At 40.0% G+C, this 24,336-nt stretch overlaps 1 protein-coding gene and 1 long non-coding RNA gene across 5 annotated transcripts; one reads left to right on the forward strand and one right to left on the reverse strand.

Annotated features, from left to right (window-relative positions):
• The first annotated feature begins 1,122 nt into the window (after positions 1 to 1,122).
• On the forward strand, positions 1,123 to 22,139 carry IRAK2 (interleukin 1 receptor associated kinase 2). 4 transcript variants are annotated; one of them, XM_076346727.1, is made up of 13 exons: positions 1,123 to 2,421; positions 4,148 to 4,327; positions 10,423 to 10,593; positions 11,904 to 12,010; positions 13,995 to 14,189; positions 14,636 to 14,700; positions 15,178 to 15,292; positions 16,034 to 16,143; positions 16,528 to 16,723; positions 17,430 to 17,492; positions 18,543 to 18,743; positions 18,909 to 19,425; positions 19,806 to 22,139. In XM_076346727.1, exons 1-13 carry the CDS (start codon positions 2,235 to 2,237, stop codon positions 19,922 to 19,924), a joined length of 2,226 nt encoding a protein of 741 aa, XP_076202842.1. In that variant the 5' UTR covers positions 1,123 to 2,234; the 3' UTR covers positions 19,925 to 22,139. The 4 variants fall into 4 exon arrangements, with proteins under 4 accessions (XP_076202842.1, XP_076202844.1, XP_076202845.1 ...); XM_076346729.1 differs by having other exon boundaries at positions 14,019 to 14,189; XM_076346730.1 differs by having other exon boundaries at positions 14,022 to 14,189.
• On the reverse strand, positions 16,518 to 24,055 carry LOC143164289 (uncharacterized). The gene is made up of 3 exons (XR_012996048.1): positions 23,973 to 24,055; positions 20,102 to 20,165; positions 16,518 to 16,592 (listed from the first exon to the last, which is right to left on the reverse strand). It is a non-coding gene; the product is annotated as an uncharacterized LOC143164289 (long non-coding RNA).
• Between the last annotated feature and the right edge of the window lie 281 nt (positions 24,056 to 24,336).

Consider the following 24,336-nt stretch of genomic DNA (forward strand, 5'->3'; position numbering starts at 1 on the left):
GCTAGATTAGTAGTGAGTGAAAGTTGCCATTTACTTGTGACAACTGCATTAAAAATTTGGGTTGTTTTCAGTTGGAGTCATAGCACTGTCTCATTTGGCAGTCACGGGAGCAGCAGTGAGTTGAGTGAGAAAGGTCAGGACCAGACTGAAAGTTCTCACTCGACACAACTGCTGGGTGCGGTGTGGTGGGAACGCGCTGCTGCAGGAAGTGGCGGGCCACAGCTGGCGGTGAAAAACACTCGACAAATAACAAATTATTCTGACATTTGTTTAGTGTCCAAGGGCTCAAGGAGAGCACGCAGCAGTACAGAGTCCTGCCTAATACCTCATTCTTTGAAAGCGAAGGCTAAACAACAGGAATATATAGGATCATTCTAGTCTCCGTTTGAAAAAGTAAATTTCAGTTCCCTTGTAAAACCTTTTATTACATACAATATTTAGTGCAAGACTGAAGCCGTACGCACAGTTAGATGCATTCTTTCCCCTCGTTTTCCCATGAGGCAAATAGTCCAAAAGGTTTCAGGTTTTTTTCCAGTACCCAAGGGAAAGAAGTGTCCTTTCTTCCTGTTTTTATCCAATTCTTTGCAACACAAATTTCAATCTCATCTTACGTGACTTTCAGAGATGCTTTGATCGTCTTCCCATGACAGAGAATTTAGGTATGTGTCAGAGGGACAGTAAGCGGGGAAAAGGGAGGGGGAAAAAACATAAATTTAACTGTTACTGTTGAAATAGTACTACTGCTAAAACAGTTAGGTCCCAAGGCAATCTTTGAATGGTGATATTTTAAATAATAATACACTTTGGATATTTTTGTTCAGGTTTTTTTTCTGTCTTTTGACCTTGTAGCTACATTAATATCACATTTTTCAGCTTTTCCTTGCCGTAGTGGGGGTAAGAAATTAATTGTTACTTTAATGGTACTTGAAAGGTTCATGCTTTCTGAGGCAAGAAGTATAGAAAACTGCCAAAGTTTGAAAGTTTGATACTGAAAACAAGAGTCAGCTGTACTGTAAAATATATGCAGATTATAAAGAAATAGTAAATTAAAAGCTTTCAAAACTTACAGTACTGTTTGCAATTAATACAAAAGACCTAGGGCTAAATATGAACAAAAAGAAGAGAAAGAGGAATGGGTTACAATTACGTGTTACAAACTGTCCCATGATGGCAGAGGTACAGCTATAAGGCTCTCCAAGTAGATCATTTTGCCAGAAGTATTTGTAGCATGTACACTGGCAAATTAATTAATTACAAATTTTTATCAAAAGCAGGTTAAATAGGAAAAAAAAGGGAAAAACTAAAAATTTAGAAAAATTGCTGACTTTAAGAACATATTTTAAACCTAATCCTTGATGACCGAGACCTGGTCATATGACCACTTTTGATGTTTTTTTTACTTCTCACTCCCTGCATCTGCTACCATCCTACATATTATAATAAGTGAAATCCTGTACGCTCCAATGATTGTAAAATCATGGCAACAGTCAGACTGGCAGGAGGATCACTGCTCAGTATTAGCTGGCAGTGCTTTTTACTGCCCTCTTTGTCGGTACACATTTCTTTCTTGGATCTTGTGAGATCTTTGAAACTTTCTCGATCCCCAGTTGTACAGCACCCAACACAGTGGGGAGCATGGTTGGTGTAGCTCTTAGGGGGATCTACGTTTAGAAAACACGCACCCCCATACCTATATGGGTGAACAAATTACTAGCTGACTGCCCTGGAGACGTGGCCAAAGTCTGGGCTGAGCAGGCAAGCTGGCTCTGCCGGGCACCGCTCCTGACCTACACACCTGATCTCACTTTGTCTGTGAGCAGCTGTTGCACAGCCTGTCGGCAATACCAGCTGTGCATAACATGCAGGAAAGCATCTTTCACCTCCATCACGTGAAACTTGTGATTTGGCAACCAGGCTGGAGCAATAAGCACACACAGAAAGGAAAATCTGATTTGCATTTGGGGCCGGGGCCTGACGTCAGCCAGAGCAGGAAGCAGTGAAGTGTGGTCTGACCCTACCAAGAAACACTTGCCTGTGTGACTCGGCTCTTCCTCCAGCAAAGAACAAGTCGGGCCGGGGTGGGGACAGGCTGCCAAGGCCAGCCCCTTTGAGAAGAGGAAGCTTTTGGGGAAAATCTACGCTCCACAGCACGTAGAGGAGGCAGAGACTGGTGAGCGTCACTGCCTGTAGCCATAATCCCTGCCCTAGGCATGCACCATGCGTAGCCGCTGCTGATGGCCACAGTGAGGACAAAGGACTCTCCGGAGAGGGACTGCGAAGCAATGACCCTGCAGCAGCCACCCCTAGCCCTGAAAGGGGGCTCCCCCCTGGCTCTGTACATTCACAGCATGCCTGCCTGGGTGCTGGAGGATTTCTGCCAGAAGATGGACTGCCTGAGTGACTACGACTGGATGCGATTCGGTGAGAGGGGGACAGCGGGGCAGGTGGGCTGGTGGCAGGGCTGGTGCTCCCCAAGCTGATGGGGTGGCGATGGGGGTACATGGAGCAGCAGCACTTCTAGGACGTGTGGTCGAAAGGCGCGAAGGACGCAGCTGCCCCCAGGCAGGGCCTCTGGCCAAGTCATTCCCCAGCGCGCAGAAGAGCACATTCTGTAGACAGGGAATTCCCGTGCACCAGTCTGTTTTCGGGACCAAGCGAAACCTCTGATTAATAGGTGGAATTCCAGACTTCTGTGTTCCCTTGGCTTCGCCCTGGCAGCCAGGCTCCCTCCCCTCGCTCTTCGCTATCTTTCGCACTCCCCTCTCCAGTAACACTTCAACTTCTGCTACTTCTCACTGCTTGCCTGTTTTCACAACATTCCTCACATGTGCTTAGATGTTCTATTTTTTTCTTTCTTCCTTCACTTCATGTATATTTCCTTATACTTAATGCCCCTATTTTTCTCAGTCCTGGCCGTGTCCAGTTAATAAGTATAGAAAATGTAGTTCCTGAGTTTTTTATTCTTTTTTCTGTATCCCAGCCCAAACAATTCTAACCTGAATCTTTTCTTAGTTGGCCTACCTTCCTTTATTTAACATGATTTAATTTCATTCAAGACTTCACTGACTCTGCTGAGTAAACTCTTACCCCAGTTAAACTTGCTGACCTAGGGTGGGATTCATCTCCGCTATCTTCAGATGCATAAAACTGTATGTCTAATGTCCTTCTAAAGCCAGCTGGGGTGTGAACTGGGGAATCTTTGTTTCCACACGCACACCCCCCGACCCCCAAGCCTCTCTCCTTCAGGCTAAGCAAGAAGCACATCAGGTGCTGGTCAGCTGAGAGGGGCTGAGTCAGACAGGCACCTTCGGTGGGTATCTCCACCAGCCCCTGGAGACCACAAATGAGCACAGCTGAATTTACACAAAATCCCAGGATGGAGTGACAAGGTGACCGTGTGTCACAAACCGCTGTTTCAGCACAGTTCATCCTGGCTTCGCTCCCCGGACCCTCTGCCGTAAGGAGCTGGGGCTGCCACCTCCCGTCCCACAGACCGAAGCATGCTTATGCTGTGGCCAGGTGCATCGGATTTAGTGGGAGCTAAATAAGGGGAGGGGGATTACACGTTAGTAAGCGAGCTGAGAAGAGTACGGAGGGGGCTACCAGCATACTGTGCGCATTCAGGAATCAGGACAAATTATGTAGGGTCAGCTTTAGCACAGTATCTCCTGCTCTTTAAAATAGCTGCATTTCACTGATAACTTTATCTGACACACAGATGATTCAGCTACTATTTGGCTTATCATAATATTGGTATTTAGTAATGTAGACAGGCGTACAGTCTCACCATTGACTTCTGTTACCTATTTTGGGAGATCACACCAGGAATTTAATCTGAACTTATTTTGGTACAAAGTATTAAGGTGAAGGAAGATTATGGGGAAAATACGCTGAAAAGCGTGACTGGGTTTTCTTTTTGGGTCTCTGATATAACAACATTTTTTCCAGAATAGTCGAAGGAATAAAAGGAATATCTTACTTTAGGAACTGAATTTTCTTCATGTCCACGTAGCTAATTTATTTTGATCCTTCCTTTTAAAAGTGTGCAAATGAAAAAGCAAAGTGTGTATCGTACCTTAGCTTTCCCTGCTTGCACTTGCTTGTTTTTTCTACTTTTTAAACAGAAATATCCGTTGTCTCCCACTAGCCTCCTATGTGATAACTGATCAAACAGAGCTACGGAAAATAAAGTGCATGGAGAAGACTGGCATCAGCATAACAAGAGAGCTCATGTGGTGGTGGGGAGTGAGGCTGGCGACAGTGCAGCAGCTCCTGGACTTGCTGCAAGGACTGCAGCTCTACCGAGCGGCTCAAGTCATTCTGGACTGTGAGTAGCTGCCCCTTCCTCCCACGGGGAGTCTGTGCTGCTTCTTGGAGCACCTAGATCCAATACAGTAAATCTGTCTTGCTAGCTAAAGAAATTTTTTGCTGGGAGTCTCATGCTCAAATTCTAAAATTTCTCCACTGATTGTGATTTTCTACTCTCTCAGATAAAATTTGTGGTGGGAAAGGAAGAGGTGACATAGAGGAGGAATCACTGGTCCCTCTAGTTCATCATCCCACCTTTGTAGTGGCCATTTTAGATGCTTTGGGAGGTGCCAAAGAGAGACTGGCTGTGCTCTGAAGCAGAGGTGGTACTTTCATGCATCAGAGGGTTTCAAAACAGAGTTTTAATTTTTCATACATTCTTGTTTCTCAGTGAAATTTTGTCATTACACTCTAATTGTCAACAAACTCAGAGTAGAAAAACATATGATCAGTTTTGCCTACGCAGCCTGCTTTCCTGCGCCATAAGAAAAAGGTTATGAAAAGGAGAAATGGTTTATTGATTACACACATTACTATTTCTTTATCTCACTTCATATTTTCTCTATTCCTATCATATGTTCTCCTCAATCCCTCCATAAATTAAACAACTGTAGTCGTTTCTAACTCTTTGCATGCCATTCTCACCTATCTCCAGTTTGCTCTATTTCAGATCTATCTTTTTGAGGTAGGATGATTAGAGTTTGAACTCAGTGTGCCAAGTTAAGGTAAACAATTGCCTTATAGAAATCACAACAGTTTTAAATATAATTTTCCTTTCCATTTTTCTCCATTGAAAATTATGTTTAAATTGCAGCTGTCCATTTTTGTAAGCCAGATTGTACCTTAGTCCAGTTCTACCACTAAATCTGTTGAACCCTGGACAACATACTGTCTTTCTGTATTGAGTTGCCCCAAAAAGTTGGGAGTGGACCACATTCCCCTTTTCACACATATTCCCACCCAAAATCTACTTTCTGGAAATCAGGTGTTTGTATGAGTTTTGCCAGTTCTCCATAGAGAATTACTAGAAAGAAAAATTACAGATTTTTGTTATGTGGCCAAAAATGCTGAGAGACCTACTATCCAGGTGCATATGGGAAATGCTCAAAGCTTATGAGGGCGTATGCTTCCACAGGTGGAAAATGTGCGGGAGCACCACCTGCTTTTCACATTCCATGACAGGGAAGCTGTCAACAACAGGGGTGGTTTTGAGTTACATCATGAGCGGCTGTTGCGAAACAGCAGCCTGCTTCCACAGGGCAGGGCCGCCAGCAGCCAGAGCTGCAGCTGGCATTCGCTGCACAGCAGCTAGAGTAATTTCTCATGGAAAGTCCAGTAATGCATCATGGGTTTCTTGCCACAGCATTTCTTTGTGTAGCACTGCTGGTTTTCTGTCGTTTCCTGGCATTAGCATGACTTTTAACCCTCATTTTGGTATGGCAGAAAAAAATCTTTTAACAATGGTATTCTAAATTTCTATTTTCTTTTTTTTAAAAAAAGGAATATTAAGTACTACAGCACAAGCAACCTTCAAGCAAATTCTGTCTTAGTACATCAAATACAAGCACCACAGACCCCAACAAGAGCATTGCTCAGTTAATATAACTAATTTTGGCATGCAGCCTTTTGATTCAGCAGATCCACTTTCTGACTGAATTCAGCCACAGCATTCAGCTTAGGAGACTCTAACAATTCTTACTCCTCATTCCTCAGCAAAGCAAACCAAGCTACAGGAAAGTGAACTCGAATCTGTTTTAATTTGTATATCAGTAATCCAATCGTTAATTTAGTCACAGTGACTGTGACTTTGAGGGTCCAGTCTGAGTGGACAGGACTGAAAACAAAATCTTGATTTTTATTTTTTTTTATAATCTATATATTGAATAAATCTGATATAGATATCACCAATGCAATAAGCCTGGCTCCCTGATAATGGTATTTTTATGGATACTCTGGAGTAGAGGGGTGACTTCCATGATGTGATGACACTTCTGCTCTGTGCCTGTTCAGTGTTTAACTCAGTTGATTCCTAGTCCATAAAGAGAGTTTCTGGGTGCTCTTATATAACACAGTATATAACCTACCACACCTTAAACTCTTAATTAGTTACAGTCCTTGCCTTCTTTCCCTGCCAGAGTGCATTCTGGGGCCCACCTTTGTTTACAGCTGGCTTATTTCAGTGTATTCCTTTACAGAGGTCATTGACATTTCTGTAATCCCACTTTATACATTGTGACTTAATAAAAAAAACCCTGTATTCTCCTTCCGAGAAACATAAAAACTGAAATTGAAAAATTACTGAATGTTTTTACCACTACATAATAGCAGCCACAATTTTCAACGTAATTTTTATCTGTCATGGAAAAGGCTGGCTTTGTTCAGTTAGGTATGATGCCTTTTCTTTCCCATGTGGGTTAATTTTGCCATTTTTGCAAAAACTGAGTTCAAAGAGCTTAGAGAAATTACTTGTTATAACAACTGAGATGCTGCTGCTTTTACCCCAAAGGAGAGAGTTTCCTCTTCTCTTACAGGCCTTTAAAACAAGACCATGAGTAGATTTCAAACTGAGATTAGTTCAGGACGTTGCGGTGGTGAATCACTCCAAGTGAAGCTTTGTGTATTTAATTTCAGAGAGCTATTGCTTGCAAACCACAACATTGTTGGATTCAATCTGATGTATAGCACATTCAGTAAAACGACCCCCTGGAAACCCAGAGGCTGCCCAGATGATCTCTGAGCATTAGGCCTAGTCCTGTGTGCAAAGGCCAGGATATGGCACTGGATCAAATCCTGAGAGGCAGCATTTTAAAGCCCCTGGCAAGATTGCTTACACAAGAAGCAAGTAAGATTTTTCTGTCTGATTATGTAAAATGCAAACAATCGGGCTTCCAATCCAAGAGCAGCTTCCAGCAACATTGCCATTAAAAATAAAGATACAACACAGACGAAAATAATCATCATCACTGCACAGAAACATTCATCATCCTTCTGTTTGTCTGACTGGTTTACTTTTAAGTGGTATGTCAGTATCACTGTAGCTTGCGCAATATGCACCCGACTCAGCCTCTGGTACAAGAGGGGATTACCTGCTTTCTCTTGTGCTTCTGTGATTTACCTTTTTCTTTTTTTTTTTTTTTTTTTTTTAACTTTCTCAAAAACATTTCTGAGACTTTTTGGACTTCACTTGCCACAAGCTGCAAAAACTGAGGGTTTTCCCCCTGTTAAAAATAAAACCCAATCAACTTCCTCCAGGCTGGAGGAGTACACTTTGGGATTTCTAAGGAAAAGCTTGGTTTCTAAAAATTGTAGTTGGCTGATGCAAGTAAACAGGGGTCTTTATAATGATTTCTCCGGGCTAGATAGTAAATAGGGAAAGTAAGTATTAAGAGGTCATGGCAAGAAATGGATATACGCAATTCAGCTCATTAAGACATTGAACTGATGTAATAGATCTAACATACCTTTGTTTCTCTGATTTCCTTTGTGACAATGGGTGAGCTACAATATTGGACTGTTCCATGAAGGGCTTCATAAGGAGTTAGAAGTTATTTTGGTTTTGATTCTGCATTCTGTAAAGCAATATGAAGGCCAGATAAAGAGGGTTTAAAAGAGGATGGATGAGACAAATCCTGTGGAGTGATCAATTTTTAGTTATGTTTCTGGATGATCAATATTAATTTTTGTCCCAGATCACTTCAAATGCAATAAATTGCAAAACTACAATGAAATGATCTTTTTAAAAAGCTTCTTATAGTTGTCTTTTATATTGAAGTCCATAGCAAAACTTCATATTAATTTAAGTGGCAGAAAGTCTGGATTATTTTGTTGTTCTGCCTTGTGGAAGTAGTTAATTTTTTTCTGAAATTAACCCAATACGGGCATTCCACTGTGTGCTCAGTCATAAGCAGAAGTGATTTCTAGCAGGATCTTTTTAGGTTTACATAAATCTTTGAAGTCTTTACTCTCTATTTCTGCTTTTTTTATCTGTATCTGAATATGCTTCCTCAGGTGATTCCTCTTGGGCAGATATGGAGAATACATTGCTTGTTCTATTGGGCACTTCAGAAAACTAAGTGGTCCTAACATCACCATAATTCTATTCATTCTGACTTAAAGGAATCAGACGCAACACACAGGTAGATGTTTTGCTGGCAGATTACCTCCAGGAGAGTTCTACCTCCCTTCAACAATTTCTTGCACTACTCTAGTCCCACTTCTGAATGTCCATAATAATATTTTTTTTCTTATGTCAGTTCTTTAGCTTCAGTGGTGACCTGTTTGTCTGATGTGCAGGAAGTTGCAAAATTCATGAAAAACCCTGAAAAATAGGTTGAAAGAGGGAAGTGATTCTAATTTTAGAGACTTCTACGTTAAAGTACAGGAGGAAAAAGCCAACAACTGCAGAATACAGGGACTGTCAGCTTTGACTAAAGGCCTGCAGACTGTTTGATAGCTAATTTCAAAAACCCGTAAAATGTGGGATTTCGTAGCATTCTGACACAGTAATAAAGAAACATACCTGATTTTTCTGAGTTTTCATTTTAAGACCTAGTTTCATTCAAACCTGCATTCATAGATGACATTGAAGAAAGTGGATACAAACCCCAAACAGAGGTCAAAGGAAAAAACTTGCCTGACGTGAACATGCCCCCTTCTACCATTACTGCTTTTCATATATGCCTACTCTTCAAACCTTAGTACACTGAAACTGTCATAGCTTGTCTTCTCTTAAACAGTTCTACTCAATCTTGCTTTATTATAAGTAGCACAGATTATAAATGAAACATACCACTTCCTGCTTGTTTCAGATACTCCCAATGCTTTGTTTGTACGAAAAAAAGAACACACAGCTATTATCTGATTTCAAATGCAAATAGAGGCCTGCGGCTTTTGATTCTAAGATCACCACCACGCTTAAGATACAAAGCTGATAAAACAGCGTGACAAAAACCCCTTGTATTAATACTTGTGCTTATTTTCTTTTATATAAAAATAAAACATTAATTTTGATTTTTAAGAAAATGCTAAGTGTATTGCTGAGAAAGGTGCCAGGTAGAAACAAAAGTTTAGAACTACAACCAGGAAAATGTTGTTATCAGGCAGTAGAAAGTCCTTATATCACCCCCAGTGCACACTGGGCATTTCCATGCTCCTTTTCAACATCAGTTTTAAACGTATTCATGGATAAGAATTCAGCTGCTTCTTCAGGAGATTTTGACAGCCTTGTATATCACAGTATCTTGAATTCTTTTTACTTCATTTTTTTCCCATCCTAACTGTAGCCTAATGTAATTTTAATAATTCCCTCTAAGATGTACATACTTTTCAAGTCCCTGTACACTGAAAGCATCTTTGTACTTCTTTTAACCAGACTTCAAGTTGCTTTTTCAGGCCTGATTCTGAGATTTTGCCAAGCTGTATACAACATAGGATCTTTTAGAGCTGTAGTGAATCAATAATTCGGCCTTTAACTTTTCCTTATATATCAGTAAGTCTTGACCTTTGACCATTTTTATGTTTTCCCTAGATTGTCTCCAGTTTGTTTCTTTCTGTTCTTAAGTAAAAGTAGGATTCCTTATTGCAAATAGTTCTATGTAAGAAAGTGTTTTCTGGGAATGAGCATGGTCATGACACTAAAACCACACAACTGAAAATAGTCCTAAAATGTTTAGCGGACTAAAACCAATACAATTCTGTCAAACTTCCTCTCAGTCCCATGACAATTAACAAAGAACTAGATGCCTTCTTTAGGCTGGGAGATATTTGTGATTTGAGATGATTGGCTGAAGGATGCTACATAGAAAATGACAAAATAAATATACTATAATTGCTAATTTCTTATTGTAAGAGGCTATGTATCTTTTGCATAGTCATCACTGGTATTTGTTTGAAGATATCACTTCTTATTCATTCTCAGTAGTAGTTAATGTCATGAATATGGTCTGAATTTAAATACCAATAGTATTCCAGCAATTTAACATTAAATTGCTTGAATGTTCATTTTAATGTTCATGTTAATTTACAGTCTGTTTTCCTGACTAGGGTTATTTCCTGATTAGAGTCAGACTCTATTTTCCCTGGTAATCTTCATCTTTCCTTTGTTCTCTTTTGAAGGGACATCAGCTTCTAATATTACCAACTCTGAAAAAGAAGAGCTGGTAGAGCCACAGAAACAGGAAAACATATCTTTAACTCCCACAGAAAACAAAAATAGAGAGAGAGAAAATGAGATAAGCCTGTTGCCATCACCAGACTCTTCACATCTGGGAGTATCACCAACAGGTAGTATGTAGAGTCATAGATTCTGAATTTGCTCTAACATTGAAATGACCATATAGACAAGACTGCTTCCCATTCACTTTCAGTACGGCATAATGAATATATTGCTCTTCAAAATGGTCATGTATGAATATTTGCCTTTTTCCTAGCACTGTTGTCTCCTGAGCTTTTTATTCCTAACTTTAGCACACGGCCTCCTGTTCCTCCTTCCTATAGCTCTCTTGGCCTTGAGAGATGCTGGCTATATCTATCCTGTGGGATCTCAAGACGTTTCCCAGGTCTCTGTGAACACCCTGGTCCCATCCTCGCTCCATGCTAAGACTAGATCAGTGCATATATGTCCTGCCCCATGTCCCTCTCTCCATGCAAAATAAATCTAGGCCAGAAGAGAGCCATGCACGGGTCAGCAGGCCCCTCTGCCTGGATGTCCTGGTTTCAGCAGGGATAGAATTAATTTCCTTCCTTGTAGCTGGTACAGTGCTTTGTTTTGGATTTAGGGTGAGAACAATGTTGATAACACACCAATGTTTTAGTTGTTGCTAGGTAGTGTTTACACTAGTCAAGGACTTTTCAGCTTCCCATGCTCTACTGACTGAGAAGGCTGGAGGTGCACAAGAAGCTGGGAGGGGGCACAGCCAGGACAGCTGACCCAAACTGGCCAAAGGGACATTCCATACCATGGGACGTCATGCTCAGTATATAAAGCTGGGGGAAGAAGAAGGAAGGGGGGGACGTTTGGAGTGATGGCGTTTGTCTTCCCAAGTAACCGTTACGCGTGATGGAGCCCTGCTTTCCTGGAGATGGCTGAACACCTGCCTGCCCATGGGAAGTAGTGAATGAATTCCTTGTTTTGCTTTGCTTGCGTGTGTGGCTTTTGCTTTACCTATTAAACTGCCTTTATCTCAACCCATGAGTTTTCTCACTTTTACCCTTCCGATTCTCTCCCCCATCCCACCGGGGGGGAGTGAGTGAGTGGCTGCGTGGTGCTTAGTTGCCGGCTGAGGTTAAACCACGACACTGGAAAAGGGAGGGAGCAGAACCACAGGACATACTGAGGAGAGCATCTGACCAACAGTATAGACATAGGGAGCTCTATGTCCCCGAGCCAGGACTAGAGAGCTTTGCGTAGTCATCTTGCAAAGAGGAACCAGGAAAATAGCCCCCTGTCTTCACACAGTATTTCACATTTTGACAGCTTGTCACAGATTATCCCTGGTTAGGAAATTCAACAAAATACCCCAGACCTTCATGATTAGTCACAGGCTGTGGTATTACAAAAATAAGGTGTATTTTCAATGCTGTTATTTCAATTTCAGGTGCTGTTTCTGAAGGAGCCTTGTATTCACTCCCTTCTCCACCACCTCCCCCAAGAGACCTTTTGAAATCCTTACAGTCAAATCCTTCTGTCTCATCAAGTGTGAAGGTAAATCCCTTTAGTACTCATTGATCGTAACAATGAAAATTGTCTTTATGACTTTCTGTGTTTTTTCAATTAAAGTTTATCCCTCTACTTATATAAAACATAGATCTAGTGAAAAAGTGGGGTTTGATTACAATGTTTGGACTGAATATAATACTAATGCTTCAGTTAGATTACTTAGAGTTTACATCACTTTTTTTGGCCAGTGAAGGAAAAGTGAGGGAAAAAATTAACAATATTGCATACTGCATAGCTCAGCATGGATAACGTGCCCGCAAATAGCAATTAATTTTGAAGGAATTTCCAGTATAGATTTTACGGAGGGCTTAACATTTCTGGTGTGATCATAGGACAGTGCAATATATACCACTGACTAGTCAGAATGGCATACTTCTTTTAGTTTAATTTTATACTTAAAATGTGGTTTCTGCTCAAAACTGGGCTAGTATCAAATTTAAGTCAGGTTGCCCAGAGCCTTGTGTAGCTGACAATTGAAAATCTCCAAGGATGGAACCTCCATCACCTCTCTGAGCCCCTGTTCCAGTGCTTAACCATCTCACTGTGAAAAGTTTTTCTCATGTTCCTAATTATTTCAGCACACAGTCTCCTGTTCCTTCCTCCCTATAGCTCTCTTGTCTTTAAGTCAGTCTAGCTAGATCTGTCCTGTGCATTCTCAGCGTGTTTCCCAGATCCACATGCAGACTCTAGTCCCATCAAGGTTCTGCCTTGGCCTGTTGTGGTTTAACCCGGCAGGCAGCTAAACACCACACAGCCATTCGCTCACTCCACCCGCCAGTGGGGTGGGGGAGAGAATCGGGGGGGGGGGGAAGTAAAATTCGTGGGTTGAGATAAAGACAGTTTAATAGGACAGAAAAGGAAAGGATAATAATAATAATAATATACAAAATAAGTGATGCACAATGCAATTGCTCGCCCCCCGCTGACCGATGCCCAGCCAGTTCCCGAGCAGCGATCGCTGCCCCCCAGCCAACTCCCCCCAGTTCCTATACTGAGCATGACATCACATGGTATGGAATATGCCTTTGGCCAGTTTGGGTCAGCTGTCCTGGCTGTGCCCCCTCCCAGCTTCTCGCTGGCAGGGCATGAGAAGCTGAAAAGTCCTTGATTAGTGCAAGCACTGCTCAACAACAACTAAAACATCAGTTTATCAACATTATTCTCATGCTAAATCCAAAACACAGCACTATACCAGCTACTAGGAAGAAAATTAACTCTATCCCAGCCGAAACCAGGACACCTGTTTTCTTTAGTTTATTTTGTTCAAGTTTTTTTAAAGAAGATCATGTTTTAAGACCTTAAACTCTTCCAAAATAACATGGTTCAAGAGTACCAGCCAGAAGAGAAGATTGCTATAAAGAATACAGTAGTTTCAGAGTTTCTTGAGAGGGAGTTAATGTTTTGTTTTCTCAAGTCTGGAGAACATTAAGGTTGTGAAAGCTGCATGATTAGGCTATACTGGAACTGTAATAACAATTGGCTTTAGGACTTGCCACACTGGAAGCAACAAATTATTGTGCAGCCAACACCAGATGCTTCAGAAGTAGATGTGAAGTTCCTACCAGAACCTAAATACATTATGAGGGACCCTACTTTCTGATCCAACTGTTTCTTAATATATGCCCCAGCCATAAAGATTAATATTTTTTGTAACTTAAACTAACATCACTTCAAATAAATATATGGACTTTTAAACAAAACTAAGTCTGTTTTCTGGGAAAGGTGGAAATGCGCATTGGTAACTGTTTTCAAGTCTCTTCTACTATGCAAAATTTTTACATCAGCAAAACACATCAAGACGGGTATTACAAAGGGAAACCCTAACGAGTGATTGCACAGTACCTTTCACAGTTTCTTTCAACAATCACAGTGATTGCTTAAATCATGGAAAAGAAAATATGACACCTGAAAGAAAGAAAAAGCATATGAATTTTCATGAGATAAACTTGTTTCTTGTACAAATGTGTAGCCTTGCAGCTCTTCTACTCCTCAGCAGGAGACAATGACTGATCTCCCCAGCGGGAGTCTTTTGTGGAGCCAGAGGGAAGTTACTAATGCCACAAATGGTTTCAGTGACAAGAGCAGAATTTGTGAAGGTACATTTGCAGATGTCTACAAAGGTCAGAGGAACAACATAGTGTATGTCATCAAAAGACTGAAAGAGGCAAGTACTCCACCTTTTCTTTTTCTTTGAAGGGGGTATGTTATTAGCATCTCTTGAACATTAGCAGTTGTTGTTTAATATTGTATGGGCAAGGAACCAGAACGGCTACACAAGAGGAGAGGTAAAAAGGAAATGATGTAAAGTAAGTAAACCTAGGTTCAGGAAACACATATGAGAGATACTTTACTCATGTGAGTAGTTTTATTAACTCTACCCATGGGAGTAGCCTGCAATGTAGCTGCCTGCATTGATGATTGGATCAGAGGTGTCTTTACACTGGTTTTTGTTCTAATTTTCAATTAATTGTTGCCTTTGACACAAAGTTGCCATCAGTGATACTTGCCTATTTTCTAAAGGAGTTTGTCATCTGGAGACTAAAAGATCTGTATAAATGCAACATCTTAATAGTTACTATTGACATTCTATTGCATGTTTTCATTTTTCAGATGGAATGCACAAGCCCAAATTCCACCCAAAGATTCTTTCATACAGAAGTACAGATTTGCTTTCGGTAAGTGGTTGGCTTTCAAATGCAGTCTGTGCATATCCTCCATGTGGCCTGTTGCCCATGTGTTTAGTTCAAGACTGATGTGTCTGTCTCCCTGGCACCGTGCTGGTCCGGGGACAGTGGGGTTATGCGCTGCCTTTGCAGGAGCCCTGGGGAAACAGCATGCCTCCCGGTGATGCTGCAGGTCCCTGCTGAGCAAACGCAGCCGCTCTGCCAGTCCTTGAGAGAGTGAGGAAGCGGTGCCTTCTGGAGCTTTGTATCCCTCCTACTTGCTCAGAACAGGGCTGCGCTATAATGATCTCTCTCTTTGCTGCTAGGTTAGTTGGCCTTCTGTGGTCCTGCTCAGGGCCATTCTGTGCTTCCAGCTGCAGAACACAATTCCCGGTTGCCTTGAATTTAGGAATTTATTTCAGCTCAGGAGTGTATTTTTCTGTGTTGCTCTTACTTCATTTGCAAATCATTGTTGATCTGTGCCTGCAGGTGTTGTCACGTCAACATTTTACAGCTGCTGGGTTTCTCAGTAGAAACTGGATTGCACTGTCTGATATATCCATACATGCCTAATGGATCACTACAAAACAAACTTCAGTGTCAAGTAAGCAAATAATCTGGGTCTATTATCTATCTGCGATTAAAAGTCCTGTCCTGTTATTGTATGAAAAGCAATTCTCTCTCTTCGAATTCTGAGAAACAGCCAAAAAAAAAAGTGCCCAAATATCTTGACTGCAAGTACGAGAAAGGCTGCAGCTCTTCTCCAGTTTTTCTACTGCAAAGCAGATCAGGTCAACAGGAAGTTCCTGCTGTGCAGCCTTTAGATTTTTAAAGTAATAAGGAATCTGCAAAATGTGTCTATTCATATTGTAATATTTCATTGGATTTGGGAATATGCTTCTGTAGAATCCATCATCATATTCATTGGCATAATGTGCTATGAAGTTTTACAAGGGTTTAAGAGGGAACAGTTTGAGGTGTTCACACCTACTGAAAGAGCATTTGCAGAGGAGAACATAGGGCAGAGAAACATCAGAAAAGCAATCCATCAAAACCAGCACTATGCCTCAGTAATGGCCAGTATTTGATGCTTTGGACAAGCGTGATCCTTGCTGTATCCTTATCTCACTGTGTCCTATGGCAGGCAAAATGTGCAGCACAATATATAAGAATAGGTTCCTTCCTTGGCCTAGAAATCATCAATTTCTGCCTTGGACCAAACTTCTGATTTAGGTCAGCAGGAGTTTTGACTGGGACTAAAACTGAGTCTTTGGTTTTCAAAACTACAAATGTCTCTCAGTTTTTTATTCTATAAAATACCATTTTTTTCCTCACTTTCTTGCAGGATGATTCTGCTCCACTGACTTGGGAGATGCGAATTAGCATTTCCATGGGACTCATCCGAGCTGTAGAGTATTTACATAATTTTGGAATTCTTCATGGGAATATCAAAAGGTGAGGGGTTTGGCATATCAGCACTTCCTTGGTCACCTGTTAATTCCAGGATTTCTTTAACAATAATGGCTGAAAGCTTATGCGATTTTGAAATCCATTTGCAGTATCTTTCTGCTATCTCTTGTTCTGTAGGGTGTTTACCGTTTTATGTTTACTCTGTCTCTCTTTTATAAATGATGGAAATATATTCTTTTGAAGTAATTTTTTGAGTGCTTGTTCTTCCCCCTCTCCCTTTCCACCGTTCTTTATCCTTTCATTCATACACAGCAGGCCAAATGCTGGAAACTTTCAGCGCTTAACTTTAAAAGTGTAAAACTGTAATTCTTTACCTCACGTTAAAGTAATTACTTGACCAATATTGTTATTTGTCTTTCTTTATCACAGCTCAAACGTCTTGTTGGATGAAAACTTCACACCAAAGCTTGGACATTCAGGTCTGCGATTGTATTCTGTTGATAAAAAATCAGAATATGCTATGATGAAAACCAAAGTCCTACAAGCTTCTCTTACTTATCTGCCGGAAGATTTTATCAGACATGGGCAGTTAACAGAAAAAGTTGATATATTTGGCTGTGGTGTGGTACGTTGCCTTTTTACCATGTTCTGTTGTATTCTTTGGTGCTTCTAGACAGGCAATTGGATATAAGAGCATGTGCCTCATATAGTTGTTTTGCCGGCAATTTCATATCATAGTTGCTGACTATATAATGTGTTGAAATCCTGTTTTTAATTATGTTCACACTCCAAATATACTTCAGTTTGTGGCAAAGTGAGGTGAATCTTTTGAACAACATAAACAAAATTGTTTCTTGTTACAAAAAATTATTACTGCGGATTGTTTTAAAAAAAAAAAGAGTAGAAGAAAGACTGCAGTTAGGTTCTCAGAATTCTTGCAGATTTGCCACATGAACTGCTACAAACATCACCTGTTAATTTGGAATTTCAGCTAAAATAATTGATAGTCTATGATGTCACCTGTCTCCAGGTGTTTCCATTTAAATAGGAAGTTACTCTGTTCAGTGTGATTTCTTATCTAGATTTAGAATGACTTTCTTCTCATCCTTTGTTTCAACAATATCTATTGTACCTAACTATAAAATTTGGATTTGGCTCTGGAGGTAAAGTGTCATAAAGACTGCCCAGATCTGGCATTGTTAAGCCATCTGAAGTAAAAATATAATTTCAAAATGCCCTGGCAGTTCAACATTTCTTTAGTTACAAAACTCATTTTAAAAAATAGAATTAATTCTGAACAAATTGTTTTATCTTTCAAATATACTTTCTAGATCTTAGCAGAGATACTGACAGGGATTAAAGCGCTGGATGAAGGAAGACACCCTATTTATCTGGTAAGAAAAAGCAGGAATAATGAATACCAACATGAGTGAATGGGGTTGCTTTCATAAAATGAATTTTCATTTTATATAAATACAGTTTGTTATTTGCAGTCTGCTATACACATCCTGAAGAAGGGATGTTTAGAAGTCATGTCCTGGTTCCATTAACATCAATAGCCTACCTGCCTTTAGATAGAAGCAGAATACATATTCCCATTTCACATACCACACTCGTGAGTGCTGGCCTGATTATATTAGGAGATACTCCAGAATAATTGGTGTTTAAATACATGCTTATTTAAGAGACAAGGCCTTGTGCTGAAATGCTGCTGCATGTTTTATGTGCCAGAAAGAGGTATTATGAGCCAAACTGAATGGGGAAACCTGGGTAGGCGGTAACTGCAGTTGCTCATCATCAAGTTTATCAGGCGTTTATGTATTGCACTAGTGTCTGGAATTTATATCCTGGCCAATTTGCCCAAGCTGTGACTAGAACTACACAAACTACTTTCACAAGCAATCAGAACTGGCCAGGCTCACTGAATGCCATTAACACCATCTTCATGTAAACAGACTCCACCTATATTCCTTCTATGGGATATGCTCCTTCTGATTTGCTGTTGAGGGGAAAACGATAGTATTCTTACTTAATATTTCCAAGCAATTCAGCAATGTTCAAATGGGTTCAGAAAATAAATGATCCTAGGTTTCTGATTTCCTTAACAAATGTTTGAAAAGTCCTGTGCAAGAATGCTGCTATATACAGTGTTGGTTATTTTTCATTCCTATCAATGGGCATATGCCTAGAAGAGCTGGGTCTGCTTTAGTGAATTTGACATTAGACACATGCAGAGAAAACCTTTGGCCTTTTCTCTCCTCTGAAAACAAACATTTCTGTCAGTTGCATGAATGGAGATTCTTAAAGCTTTTAGGTCTGTAAACCAGCCATTAAGGAGCAATAATAACAAATATATGGCAAGACTTACATTCTCAGTGATTCAGATAGAAATAAATGTTTGTGTTAATTTTGCCTTCACTAATGTATCTCTTTCCTTTGAACAGAAAGATATGATTGCTGATGAAATTCAAATAGCGAAAGAAAGCTCATACTCCAAAGTAAAAAATTTTGAAAAGCTAGCTGCCAAGGAAATATGCTGTAAATATCTTGACAGGAAAGCAGGACACTTGCTGGAAGAGGTTGCTATTGATTTTGCCTCAGCCATCTGCCTTTGTCTGAGAAAGAAGAATTCTAACATAGCAGAGGTAATATTTTAAATACAGGACCCAGATTTTAGTCTTCTTGACAGCAAGGTCTAAAGCTACAAAATTCATGCCTTGCTTATTTTTGAGAGTGTTGACATAGGAGAATATGTGTAAGCAGGGGTACAGGAATTAGTCTGCATTCACAGATTTTGTTGTTAAAAACAGGTGCTTGAAATTATGGAAATAGCTGAAAATAAATTAAGAGAGCATTCCATCTGTGGAGGCAGCACTTCTGGATTCTCCATGAACACTCCAGAAGAAACTGATGATGAGACAACTAGTCTCAGCATGGATGTGCCTTCTGTGGGGCAGAATAAAGAGGACAGCACACAGCCAGTGATCCTGACAAGTGCCAATCCATGCACACCTTTAATAGGAGTTGTGTCACCTGACATTTACTGTGGACAAATGTCAAGGGTCCCTTGTGAATCCGATGAATCAAGTAGTTTTATATGGAATCCTTCAGAAAGATCTACAGATGAGCTGTCTAACAACAGCTGTAACAATTCAGAAAACATGGCAGCCTCTGATTACAGGATCAAGCAGGAAAAACCTGCAAATGGACTCCAGAAAAGAAATGCAGCATGCACCAAAAGTGATGACGTCTTAGAAACAGCGCCTACTGCACAGAGCACCTTTCAACAAAAAAATGCAGACCTTGACTCTTCGTGTTCTTCACAAGGTAAATCTAGATAAATCTGAAGGGTGCATGCAGAACATTCAAAAGCATATGAACTTCAAGCTTTTGGCAAAACTGCCCATACTCCTGTTACGATAACCGAAGTCTTTGTAAAAGTGCTCTAGTATTATAATAGTAGGGACAAATTACTCTTTTCTGCAGAATTGCTTAGGCTCTTCTTCCCACTTCTAAACACATTTCAGTAAATCTTTTCTCCTTGGTTATGATTTTACCAATAAATCTACAAAATGTTTTCTGGTTTTCTATCAGATTTTTTTCCTAAGCCTGTTTTGTTTTTGTTTTTTTTAAATTTAAAATTACCATCTATTCCTTAGACAATATATGGATTTTTTTCTCAATATTTGGGCTTTTTTGTTTTTCAGCATTAGCCAGAGAGACATCTTGGAAAATAAAGATAAATGATCAAAAAAAGAAGCTCATGGAAAATATTTTGCTGTATGAAGAAGACAAATTAAACAGTTCTGAACTTTTTGAATCATAAATTGGATGGATTTATTAGCAGTGGCCAGCTCGAAAGAAGAAATAAGGACTGTCTCTTCATTAGAAAGATGGTAAAAGTGTGTCTTTCATGTAAGGTTAAGTAGCAGGTTTGGATCAGAAACATTAGCCCTGACTGAAGAAAACAGAAGTGATCACACTGAGAAGAAACAGAAAATACCTGTTCTGAAGCAGATTAAAGCACAGTGCCACTCTGTAAACAGAAATGCCTTCTTCCTTTTCATCTGCAATGTAAAAAGATACAGCAAACACAAACAATTGCCAAAATAATTTACGATCCTTTTGCAGTGTATTTCAGAAAGCATCTACATATAATGTATGTCTTACTAAAAAACACAGTCCTGGAAGTTATAGGGCAAGCACTGATCAGCAACCAGTTAGCAATACCCTTTATTGTTATCCCACTGTGTGTGAGCAGACAGAAATCTTCAGGGAGATTGGAGTAGGTTTCAGTTTTCAAAGGAATCTATCCTATTCCATATAATCTTAGTCCACATACTCAAAAACACTGCATTACCAGAGAGGGGAATTTTTACGCAAGTTCTCAGATGTATTCTACGTGACGCAATCTCAATTTGAATTGCACTGAACATAGTTGTAAGTAAATAATTTAAGCCATGTTAGTCTACTCTATGAGCTGCTCTACTACATATATACATATGACAACATTTGAAGTCTAACCTTTAAGCTTCACTGTCAGGAGCTCTAAGACAGTGTTTAATACTTCATAAGAGTATTTTTGGAAGTTAATTTTTTCTAAGTGTCCTTTACATGTTGTTAAGGTTTCTCATTGTGTTTCACATGGTAACTGTTGTATGTTTTGGATTAGGGACAAGATTTTAATTTAAAATATCTTTAATTTTGTTGTAGGTCCCTTGAAATTTTATTTGTTATATTTATTGTGGCAATGGGTTAAAGAATCGGTGAAAGATGAGCTAGTAAGTGGACCTGTTCATGGTGCCAGGCTCACCGCGTATTCTCAGAGAGGAATCGTTTTGTGTGTCTCTTGGCTTACCCAGCATTAGCAGCCTTGGGGTCAGCCTCAGTGATCATGCTTAAAAGAAAAAGATAGAAACTTGTATGCTGTCATATTTATTATCAAGTGAAAGCCCCCTTAAGAAAATGCCACTTTTATTGTTACGACTATTTATTATTTGTAATATTGTTAGCATACTCCACTCTTGCGCAGTCTAAGGAAATACAGGTTTATTATAAACAAAAAGAACTATCAGAACATGTAGCTCAGCTTACAGACAGGTGACTGCTGCCTCCTTAGCATAGGTAATAGGGCCTGATGTATAGAAATGGCGAAAATTCACAATGGAGTTCAGGAAATATTTAAAAAAACCCCAAATGTATATGTAATTCTTTTCATTAGAATTGTGTAATGGTATAGTTTTCCTAGCTTTACACAAAGGTCTCCGAGTAAGGCCTCAGATCTTCTACATTTGTGCAGTACCTAGTTCACTGTAGGTACTATTATGAGCAAGTAAAAGTACTTTAACTAAAGACCTGAGTATTAGAATAATCTACACATTTATCAAATTGATTTCTACACTAAAAACTGGTAAAATTCCTTAATTATAAGTGCCTTGGATACTGTCTATGTATTTGCCAGTGTCAGGTTTTTTTTATTTTACCAGAATCAAACCAAGAAAACATTGGTACTGATATGAGAAACGTTGAGTATATTCAGATTGGTCAATAACTGCTTAATTCTACATGAGATTTAATTGAGATACTTTATGGCACTGAAAATTTAACATTCATTGTTTTTCATGGGTATATTTTGGGAGATCCATGGTAAATACCTTGGGTCTCCTCCAGGAAGAAATGCACATAGACACACCCCAGAGCTGAATGGAAAACCTAAGTTTTTTAAATTGAGAAACATAATTTAGACGCAGTTCTGTTTCACAAAAATGCTTTAAAGGTTTTGTTCTCCTGAAGTCACAAAATGAAATTGTTATTCTTTGCCTTGTTCCATGTTAGTTTTAAAATACTCTGAGGTGATATACATTGTCTTGTAGAGTTACATAAGTATATAATGTAACATATATAAGACACTGCGTAGCCTTACAATAATGGTACTCTGTTACATAACCTGGCTGTTCAGTATAATGTATGTTTTAATCTCAACTTGGCAAATTTACACATTACCATTTACTAACACCTTTGTGAATAAAAAAAATGAAAAAAAATCCTTTCCTTATAGCCTGCTATTTCATGATTTATGGCACAGAAAAATGTGTCTCAATCCACCCTATTTAGGTAAATTTGTGTTTGTAGGGAAGCAGTTCAAGGTCTCTTTGTACACACTTAATCATTAGTAATTATTAGTACAAACATGTTTATTCAGTCTTCATTCACTGTTAAATAGCTGATTTTTTTCCTTTGAGGTGTCCCTAGAGAAAAATTTCACTCTAAAATAATTACAAGGATTACTGAGATACAGCTGACATTTATTGTTGTTTAGATGCACAATCTATAGTATTCTTTATCCTGAAGACATTGTAGCTCTTTGTCAAAAATGAAGGACAAGTCTGCTTTTTTTTTAATCCATGAACACTAGAATAAGGGCACAAAATATAATTTTTTTAAAAAATAGTTGTTATAGAAATATAGAACTGTGCAAGTAAAACTAATTTGGAGATTAGCACCTCCCAAAGGTGCTGTTAAAACCTAGAGGCTGAACATCATCCTATATTGTTGATTAATGGTAAGAATTATCAATTCATTGACACATTTTTTCTTATATGTTTAATTTTAATAATATGAATAAATACAAACATGGAAGCACCGTGTCTACTGGCAAAACTAAGGCGGCATTTAAATATGTAGAGGGTGAAGAAAGCTGCATTACACAGTTTTCGAGGTTACTAATTGCTATGTAACAAACTAGCAAATTTTTCTGTAACCATTGACTGCATCTTATGTATCCTTTGTACTAGAACATTTTTGTATCTAAAAATGAAGTGTCCATGCTATAAAATATACAGCTTCTAACATGTGCTAGGTTTGGGGGGGGGTCAGGCAACAGTGAAATAGATGCATTTCCTAACATTTGATGAATCGTGTTGCCTGGTGCTATTTCTTATACAGTTGCTGCTGTTTGTTAAAGTAAATGGTAAATTTGCCTAAATTGAAAGACTAGACAACACTTTCAAGCATTTCAGTAAAGTGCGTGTACAAGGACAACCCAACCACACATGACATTGATCTATATGCATTATTAAGTAGAATCTTTTTGTGTTTACAACTTGAACTTGCAGTTTGAAAATTCAAAAAAGTATTTCAAGATATAATTCCTACAGGAGAATATTATCATTCAGAGAAAACAACTGCAGTATTATCTATGCAAAGCTCTTTAGAAAACCTTAAGGTACTCACAGTGTACTTCTCATATGTTCACCCAGTGGTGAGTAACCCTAATCCTGAGCTGTGCAAGAGGCTCATCAGAGCGGGAGAAAGGAGCTGTAGAGCCCCGCAGAAAATCAGTGTTTGCATTTGTGGGAGGTTGCATTTGACAGGCTGGGAAAGGTGAAAAGCAAGTAGAAGAGAAAATGGCGTGACGGCATAGCTAAATCAATAATAACAATTCTCATTGATGACATGCTCATCCCCATGCACCAGCTTGCATACAATCAAATGTGTATTTCGTATTTTGTGTGCTGTTCTGCACAATGCCCTTGCCCAAACTGATGTCTTGCAGCTGCAGTAATCCATACAGTACAACCCATGTGACTTTCACAGCATTCCCAAGTGATACAAATATCTTTTTTTCTCTCGTTAAGTCCTCTAATTAATAACGCCTGTCCTGCTGAGAAAAGGCTTGGTACAAAAGCCCACAGCAGACCCCAAGCCGTTCCTCAAGCGCCTTCTCTGCGCTTCCCGCCCGCGGCAGAGGCTGGAGGCCGCGCCCTCACAGCTGCGGGCCGGGCTCCTCAGAGGGCCGAGCCCAGAGCCCGCGGGTGCCCCGGGTCCCATAGCCCACCCCACAGCGTGTTTCTGCCCGTGCTGTTACCACTGACCCTTTCCTGCGGAGCGGTCCGAGCGCGGCGCAAACGGGCTCCGCTGCAGCCGGCCGGGGACCGCCATGGCGGGGCTGAGAGGAGCGAGCAGTGGGGCGGGGCGCCCTTCCCGCCCTTCCCGGCGTGCCCGGCACAGCCAATCGACGCCAGCGGCGGCTGGGGGCCGCCCAATCGGCGCCAGGACTGGCCCCAAGGTCCCGCCTTCGGGGCGGGGCTGTCTCCTGAGGGGCAGACTCCCCGCTCGCCCCTGAGGTGCTGCGGGATGGGCTTGTAACTTAAAATGTAGCTTAAAACTTTCTGCTAAACCCTATCAAATAACGGTTACCTGTGTCTAAAAGCACCAAGATTTAGTCATAGTCTTTAA

The sequence above is a fragment of the Aptenodytes patagonicus genome, chromosome 8 (genome assembly GCF_965638725.1).
Source record: "Aptenodytes patagonicus chromosome 8, bAptPat1.pri.cur, whole genome shotgun sequence".
Classification (NCBI taxonomy): domain Eukaryota; kingdom Metazoa; phylum Chordata; class Aves; order Sphenisciformes; family Spheniscidae; genus Aptenodytes; species Aptenodytes patagonicus.

Bases quoted from the DNA above. Each gene is read 5' to 3' on its own strand.
- IRAK2 (XM_076346727.1), top strand. From the start codon at position 2,235: ATGGCCACAGTGAGGACAAAGGACTCTCCGGAGAGGGACTGCGAAGCA. The intron at 2,422-4,147 runs GTGAGAGGGGGA...GTCTCCCACTAG, and splicing joins CTACGACTGGATGCGATTCG to CCTCCTATGTGATAACTGAT. The intron at 15,293-16,033 runs GTAAGCAAATAA...ACTTTCTTGCAG, and splicing joins AAAACAAACTTCAGTGTCAA to GATGATTCTGCTCCACTGAC.